General features: G+C 46.2%; 1 protein-coding gene across 2 annotated transcripts in view; it reads right to left on the reverse strand.

Moving 5' to 3' along the window:
• LOC109953071 (voltage-dependent L-type calcium channel subunit alpha-1F-like) overlaps nucleotides 1–7,927 on the reverse strand; it is a 33,123-nt gene that overhangs the window by 20,979 nt on the left and 4,217 nt on the right. For both annotated transcript variants that reach the window (XM_020588443.1, XM_020588442.1), the window contains exons 5-16: nucleotides 7,316–7,376; nucleotides 6,471–6,570; nucleotides 5,891–6,020; nucleotides 5,189–5,248; nucleotides 4,991–5,097; nucleotides 4,634–4,721; nucleotides 3,565–3,672; nucleotides 3,248–3,300; nucleotides 2,338–2,484; nucleotides 2,028–2,229; nucleotides 833–991; nucleotides 636–746 (exon numbers count right to left, since the gene is read on the reverse strand). In XM_020588443.1, the coding sequence (XP_020444099.1) occupies nucleotides 636–746; nucleotides 833–991; nucleotides 2,028–2,229; nucleotides 2,338–2,484; nucleotides 3,248–3,300; nucleotides 3,565–3,672; nucleotides 4,634–4,721; nucleotides 4,991–5,097; nucleotides 5,189–5,248; nucleotides 5,891–6,020; nucleotides 6,471–6,570; nucleotides 7,316–7,376 (1,326 nt within the window). The remainder of the gene's footprint in view (nucleotides 1–635; nucleotides 747–832; nucleotides 992–2,027; nucleotides 2,230–2,337; nucleotides 2,485–3,247; nucleotides 3,301–3,564; nucleotides 3,673–4,633; nucleotides 4,722–4,990; nucleotides 5,098–5,188; nucleotides 5,249–5,890; nucleotides 6,021–6,470; nucleotides 6,571–7,315; nucleotides 7,377–7,927) is intronic.

Here is a 7,927-nt window from a genome sequence, read left to right on the forward strand (position 1 = left end):
CATAGGAGAGGAGCTTGATAGTTAAAGGCTCTGCCTCCCATTCTGGTTCTGTGGACTCTAGGGACCACAAGTAAACCTGCACTCTGAGAGCGAAGTGCTCTGTTAGGATGATAAGGCTCTACGAGGTCTTTAAGATACGATGGAGCCTTGTCATTAAGGGCTTTGTATGTTAGGAGAAGGATTTTAAATTCTATTCTGAATTTTACAGGGAGCCAGTGGAGAGAAGCTAATATGGGAGAGATATGATCTCTCTTGCTAGTTCCTGTCAGTACTCTGGCTGCAGCATTTTGGATTAACTGGAGGCTTTTTAGGGACTTATTGGGACATCCTGATAGTAAAGAGTTACAGTAGTCCAGCCTGGAAGTAACAAATGCATGGACCAGTTTTTCAGCATTTACACAGTTTGTCTTACCTCTGGCTGCTTAGCTTCGTACCATTTAAAGTTATTCACTGCACTTCAACTAATGACATGAAAAACTGAGGTGATGTAAAACTGGTGACTGGTTCTGTTGTCTCTACACTTTGTACAGATTAAACAAACTGGAAACACGATCATCAGCGGCTGGAGACTGTATATCCTCAGTAAGCAGAGCGCTCATTACTAATCACCATCTGGGTGTGTTTGTCTTTCTCACCCTGAGTTGGAGAGCCAGCAGCTTCAGCAGCATCTCCGCAGTGAAGAGTCCAGTAAACACCATGTTGAGGATGTCCATGGTGTCGCTGAAGGTTTTCGACTGTTCATAGTGCTGCAGGTGACAAACACTCCCAGTCAGACACACAACACATTTATTCCACCATGACTCAGCACTGGAATAATCACAGCAGGATTCACCTGGACAGCGAGAGTGACGGTGTTGAGCAGGATGAGGACGAACATGACGTATTCAAACCCTGTTGAGTTGATGATGTACCAGAACTTGTACTGAACCGGGTTCTTTGGGATGTAGAGCTTCAGTGGCTGAGCCTTCAGAGCGTACTCCACACACTGACGCTACAGCACACACACACACACACACAGTTCATCTACACTCAGTGGTCAGTTTATTAGGAACCCCTGTGTCAGACTGAGTTGGTCTAACTCAACATCGCTGCAGTAAACCCTCCTCAATGAAGGTGATGATGTTTAGACTGTGTCAGAGAGGTGTTGGTTCACCTGTGTGGCCACTGTGGAGGCTGCAGGTGGTGCTGCTGTTCAGCTGCACTATATCATTCATTGTGTAAACACAAACACCAGTGCTCCCTGTCTGTTCGCTCTGGGTTTGGTCTCCACCACCTCCCGAGGGAAACCTCTGGCTCTGGAGCTGCTAAACGCTCCACTGTCTTCCCCAGCTGGTCCCTGACTGGCCCTGTCTGCTGCAACCAGCAGACAGGGCCTCCTCTGAAAACAGCTGCTTCCTGCTGCACATTCAGCTCCCCTCAGCTCAGTGTTTAGTGTGGGACCACAGCTATAATCTGTCCACTGTCATAACATGGTTCTGGGCTGCAGCAGGAAGCAGCTGCTCAGTCACACGGACATTAAATGCTGGGTTCACTCACATCTACACACTGAAACATCAGTCTTTACAAAAGAGAAAGAATTCCACTGACAATGTTTTGCTTATTAAAATACATTTTTTGTGGTATATGCAGTATACATACACAGAGCAGTTTATTAGGTACACCTGTAGCTGAATGCAGCTCTGCCATAGCATGTCTTTATAAGGCTCATGGTGTTTCAGGTTGTAGTGAAACTGCTGGAAACTTATGAATTCATTGAGATCATTGTATTCAGAGGTGTTCTTAATATTCTGACCACCTCATGTATGTAAAGAGGAAGACTAAAACAAAGACATCATGGAACACAGTGTGGTTTCAGCTGTACCTAATAAACTGCTCTGTGTGTGAATGTGCTTAACTTCATTATTCTTTATTCTGTTCTTTATAATTTAGTCTGAATTAAGTGGTGTGTTGTCTTAATTTACATTTGCTGCAGCTGGTGAAATCAGGTGCCAAACATCGGCCCAAGATGGACGGACAGGTGAGTGTACCTGGTTCTTGTCCAGCTCACAGTTCTTGTACTCCTGCTCCCCTTGCTCTCTGAAGGTGATGATGACGAAGCCCACAAAGATGTTCATCATGAAGAAGGCAATGATGATGATGTAGACAATGAAGAAGACGGAGATTTCCACCCGGTAGTTGTAGATGGGACCAGTGTTCTCCCTGTTCGCGTCAATGGCTTTATACAGCAGGCTGCGGGGGGGGGTTTGGGGGGTTTAATATCTGTGTGTGGTCTGAAGCAACAAGCCGACTCCCTACAAACAGCAGAGTGAATGAAGCTGCTCTGAAGTGAGAACTCACGCAGGCCAGCCCTCGAAGGTGGACACGGTGAAGAGCGCCATCATCCCCATCAACACGCTGTCGAAGTTGAAGTCGCTGTTCTGCCAGATCCTCTCTCGGACCATGGGGTGAGTCACGTCTCCATCTTTGTACACAACAAACGTTCCTCTGCACACACAGTGGAATCTCCGTCACTTCAGGGGGCTTTACTGAGACATGCCCAGTATTTAGCCAAGTACAATACCACAGTGTAAATATACTGTTACAAGTAAAAGTCCCGCATTCAACATGTTACTTAAGTAAAAGTACAAAGTATCAGCATCCAAATGTACTTGAAGTACCAGCAGTACCAGTACTCGTCCTGCAGAACGGCCCGTGTCCCAGTAACGTCTCTGATACTGGATCATAGTGACTAATTACTGTGTCCATCACTTTAATGCTGCAGCTGGTAAAGGTGGAGCTGATGGTAACTACCTTATATACTTATACTGGGAAGTACTTTCCATCCTGCTGGGTAGCTGGTGGATTTCCTACTGGGATCAATAGAGTCTGATGGTTCTACTGGGTTTGGTTTGATTCATCTGGTTCTGGACCTGAAGGTATCAGGTACATGTAGTGTAGTAAAAAGTACACGGTTTGTCTCTGACATGGAGTCACAGGATGAAGTAGCAGGACATGGAAATACTCAGGTACAGATACCTCAGAATTGTACATACAGTACTTGATTGAAATGTCCAGTCATTTCCTAGAGACTTACCTAAGCCAACATTTAATGATTTATATTTTTTGTCCCCATAAGGATGCCGAGTTCCCACAGGGTTAGGGTAAACAGATGTATGTCCCCACAACATGAGAAATACCAGAGTAACACAATGATGTGTCAGTGTTTCGGACAGAAGTCAGCTTCGGTTTCAAGGAGGTCAACACTTACTTGCACTGTTCAGGAGTGTGTTTGGCCTCGTCTGTGCAGCGAAAGAATTTACCCTGAAACACCAGACACAGACACAAACAGCTGAGCATGGATGGATCGGGACTCGGCGGCCCCTCAACAGCCTCTGAACTACACTGACCATCAAATCTCAGGAAAAACATTTGGCTTTCTCTGAATTTTGATTGAATTCTGCCACTGCATGCACTACTGATTAGCATGACCCACTGAAGGACATTGTTCTCATCCTCCCTGTCCAGTAGTGATCAGTAAAGGACTTAATGTGACACTGTTCCTATACAGCACTGAGACTGTCTGACCTTGAAGAGCTGGACTCCGATACAGGCGAACATGAACTGCAGCAGAGCTGTGACGATCATGATGTTTCCAATGGTCCTGATGGCCATGAACACACACTGCACCACGTGCTGCAACACACACACACACACACATTAATACACAGTTTGGGATGTGGGGATGGGAAAAACACAGTTTCTTCTCAGGATGCTTCACACCGGCCCACGTCTTATTTCTGATGATGGTCGCCATAATGATGTAGTGGTTGAAAATAAACAAGGTTGCAGAGGTAATATGTAATAGAACAGTATGTAGTTCATATTTAGATAATACTTGTGTTAGTTGTGTAAGGATGTAAGGCTGAGCTAAGTGTGTACGGAAGCTTGATCTGTTTCTGGCGCAGGCAAGAATATCTTGGGCTGTGTCCCCCTTGTTTAACCTGTGGGTCAACATCCCGAGTGACTTCCTCCTCAGATAGGGAATGGATATACTGTAGCTGTAGCCTTATGTGAACTGTTCATGTGCTCTGTTCAGGTTTAGAAAAAGGAAATGTGCGCTAGGTCAATGTGACCTAGAAGTTCATGTACTGGACAGTTTAGACAACGCTAGGAAGAAGGTGTGTGTGGGTAGCTGGCATGGGACCACGTCTTCATGGCTCAGGCCATGGAGGGCTGTGTGAGTATGAGCAGATAAAAAGCTGGGTTAGAGCAGAAGAAGAGAAGAAGAGAGGATGACAATGCTACTGTGACAGGGAGAGTATACTTTGTGGGGAACCCAGCCGGCTGGGGGGACGCTGAATTAAGACCGACAGCTGACTAAGACTGACTGGCGCTCTGACAATCTTCCTATTTAATACTGTATCCATTCCATCTGTTCTCTGTTTCCCTAACTACAAGATTATCTGTTTGAATACTATATTCAGAATAATTGTAATATTAAATGATCACTTAAATTGGGATGGTTTGTCTGAATTAATTTAGTCGGCATCACACTCTAGCCACGACAATGATTAATCAACAGAATCACAACCGGCTGCTGATCCGGCTTCAAACCCACACACACACCATGAGGGACCTGTCAGCATGTGGGTACCTTGAGTCCTTTGGCTCTGTTGATGGCTCTCAGAGGTCTGAGCACCCTGAGCACGCGCAGGATCTTCACCACTGAGATCGCACTGGAGCTGCACGTACACACATACACACACAGGGTCAGTCTTGATAACACGCTGTTGTCATCTTCGCCCAGCAGAGGGCGGCAAGCATGCTCACATGTGCACACACACCAGCTGAAGAGCATCATCTAGTCACATTTTTGGACCATTTATTTCATGTAGCATCACCAGGTCGGGCAGGTTGTCAGCATCTGCACTGTGTTTTGTATGAAAATGGATCAATATTCCACATAGTGATCTAATCAGTAAAGAAAAAGGAAGCAGCTTTTGATACTGACTGCAGGAAGAAGGAGACCAGTGAGACGCTGACAACCAGCAGATCCAACAGGTTAAACCAGTTTCTGCAGAAAGAGCCTTGATGGAGGAATGCACCATGGACCGTCATCTGATACAGGGGCAGAGAAGATGGCAGCATCAAAGGAAGACCGAGACTAGGTCTGACTGAGGGGCTTCATCCTGGCTACAGGTGGGTTTACCTTTAACAGGATCTCCACAGTGAAGATGGAGGTGAAGGCGTAGTCTGCATAACCCAGAATCTGCACACACACACACACCAAGTAAACACTCACAGCACATAAACACTCAGCGTTTTCATTTGACACTTGGTGTACCTGTCAAGACTATCCAGTCCCAAAGCAAGGGTTAAGTCCTAAGTCAAGCTTAAAAAGTAGCTGCCTGCTATATCCTTCATGAAAATGGCTGCTGCACTGTGTGTGTGTGTGTGTGTGTGTGCTGCCATGATCAGACAGCAAACTGCTGGGTTTCTCTCTCCGTGTCTTTCCATCTTTAACCCACCAAGCCACTTCTGCTGTGAAGCTGTGCTCACCGGTCCCTTAGACAGAGGTGTTGGTGATGTCATCAGAAATCCAGGCACTGATTGGCTCTGAGTTTCAAACATGATTGCCCACAAGCCCCCAGACACCTGTGCCACCTCCGTTTGGACTCCACTGTTGGCTTAGATTTGCTGGCTTGAAGTTTGTCAGATACATTTACTTGCAGCTGTTTTGATTCAGCTAGTAGTAACGAACTCATTCACGCTAGGAGCTCATCGAATCAGTCGTTCTGACCTAATGACAATGTTTGATTTTAATTAGCAGACTGCGCTAGCATCATGTAAGCAGCAGCCACACTACACACATCAAACCAGACTGGTGTGCTCTTCTGGTTCTGAGACTCACGTTGTTCCTGAAGGAGTGAGCTCTGATTGGATCCTCAGCAGCCAATGAGCAGCTGCTGAGGATGATGAAGATGAGGATGAGGTTTGTGAAGATGTGGTGGTGGATCAGAGAGTGACAGGCCACGCGGATGCTGGAGACACAAAGAAAGAAAGCACATCAATCAAACTGCTCCTCTTCCTACGTAAGGTTTGCATTGATCTGTAAATGAACACGAGCCCCACGGTGTCTGCTGTCGACTGCTGCTTCTGAAAATCTCCTTCAGCGTTGCCCGCTGGCTGCTGTCAGAGCCTCATGGGAGCTGTACCCATTAGATGCTAACAGATGTCTTGACAATAATGAAATACTGAGGTGTTGAGATGTTCCTTCACTTCAGGAGACTTATGTAGACAAAACTTCAGATTTCACAAACAGTGACTGGAGAAACTCTTGAGGGGAGGAACAGAAGCTAATTGAACCAAGCTAGAAACAGCAACGAGAGCTTGATCGCTTATGCTAATGCAGGACCAAGATGCAAGGAAGTGATGCAAGTGAGGGAAATGTGGAATTGAGATGTAGGCACACATGTTGTAGACAGACTTACGGGTTTGTTTTGCTGAGGCAGAAGAACGCACTGCCTTCTGGGATTGGAAGAACCTTCTCTTTGGGAGGAGTAAGATCAGCCATCTTTAACTGGACTCCTCCTTTTGACAGGAAGAAGAAAATTGAATGATTGGTGCAAATATTCATCAAATACTGCTGATCACGGTGTGTGCGGGTGAATATTCAGGTTCAGTGAGGGGGCCTGTGTCGGACTGTGTTTGAGTGTCCCTCAGTGAAGTGCCAGCAGAGCAGCAGTGGGAGTGTGGAGGAACACACTCCTGCAGACACGACTCAGGGCTAAAACAAAAAGCCACTCACCCTCCTCTGCAGGTTTCGGGGGAAAACGGGCACCTCTGGGGTTTCTATGGCATGTCTAATTAAAAGATACAGTCAGAAACAGAGCAGCATAGGACAGTGGTGGTTTTCAGGTTTGATGTAGTGAAGAGTTTGTCTCAGACTAAACTATCCAGGCCACAGCACCGCTGAAGGCCAGTTTTCATTCTAGTGGGGCAGCTACAGCTCAGGAGGCAGAGCAGGTCGTCCCCGAACCGGAGACAGCCTGTGCTTGTGAGTATGAATGGGCAAATAGTGTGAAAGTACTTTGAGTGTGTTGCACTGCACAGAAAAGCTCTATACAAGTGTGAAGCCCATTTACCATTTACTCCATTTTAACTTTTCAATTAATTATAATGCACGGTATGTAAATAGCATTTGGACTGGGTTGATGTTTGCTGGTCTGATGTCACTTTGTCCACCTCATGACTGAAAACAAACAGGCACCTTCAGGCTTCTGAGGACTGAACCAGAAACATTCCAGTCATCATCTCTGCTCTGATAGTTTCTCACCATCTTTTCCATCTGGAAGGTCCTCTTCCTCCTCGTACTCGGTGTCTTCATCCACATCCACCTGCAGAGACAAACAGTCACACTGATGGTGGATCAAGTCACTGAGCCCTCATCCCAGAAACCTTTTCTCTTTTCAAAGACAAATGCTGTGTTCACATCATATTGTCTGAATGAGAAGCAGAGTGGAGGAGACTGGCTTGTAAGTCTGCGTCTGGGATATCAGGAATTTCTCTCAAGTTTAATGAGGAGCCTTAAGTACAAGTACCATGTTACACTTAAAGAGGAAGGGTTTTTCCAGCCAGTAGTCATGTCAAACAGCCATGGAGGAGCTCTGGGCAGCTAAAAGTCTGAACCAGCGGCTGCCAGGGTGAAGAGGTGGCATCTTTAGCACAAAGAGAGTGGGACAGGAGGAGCTTGTGAAGAATGTTTTAGAGGTGAAAAGAGTGTCAGACAGGGTGATGATCAGTCTGAAGTTGGAAATTGAAGGGGTAATGTTGAATGTAGTCAGTGGTTATGCTCCACAAGTAGGGTGTGAGTTAGAAGAGAAGAAGAGATTCTGGACTGAGTTAGATGAGGTGATGGAGAGTATTCCCAGAGGGGAGAGAGTGGTGA

This window comes from Monopterus albus, unplaced genomic scaffold (genome assembly GCF_001952655.1).
Source record: "Monopterus albus unplaced genomic scaffold, M_albus_1.0 scaffold540.1, whole genome shotgun sequence".
NCBI lineage: Eukaryota > Metazoa > Chordata > Actinopteri > Synbranchiformes > Synbranchidae > Monopterus > Monopterus albus.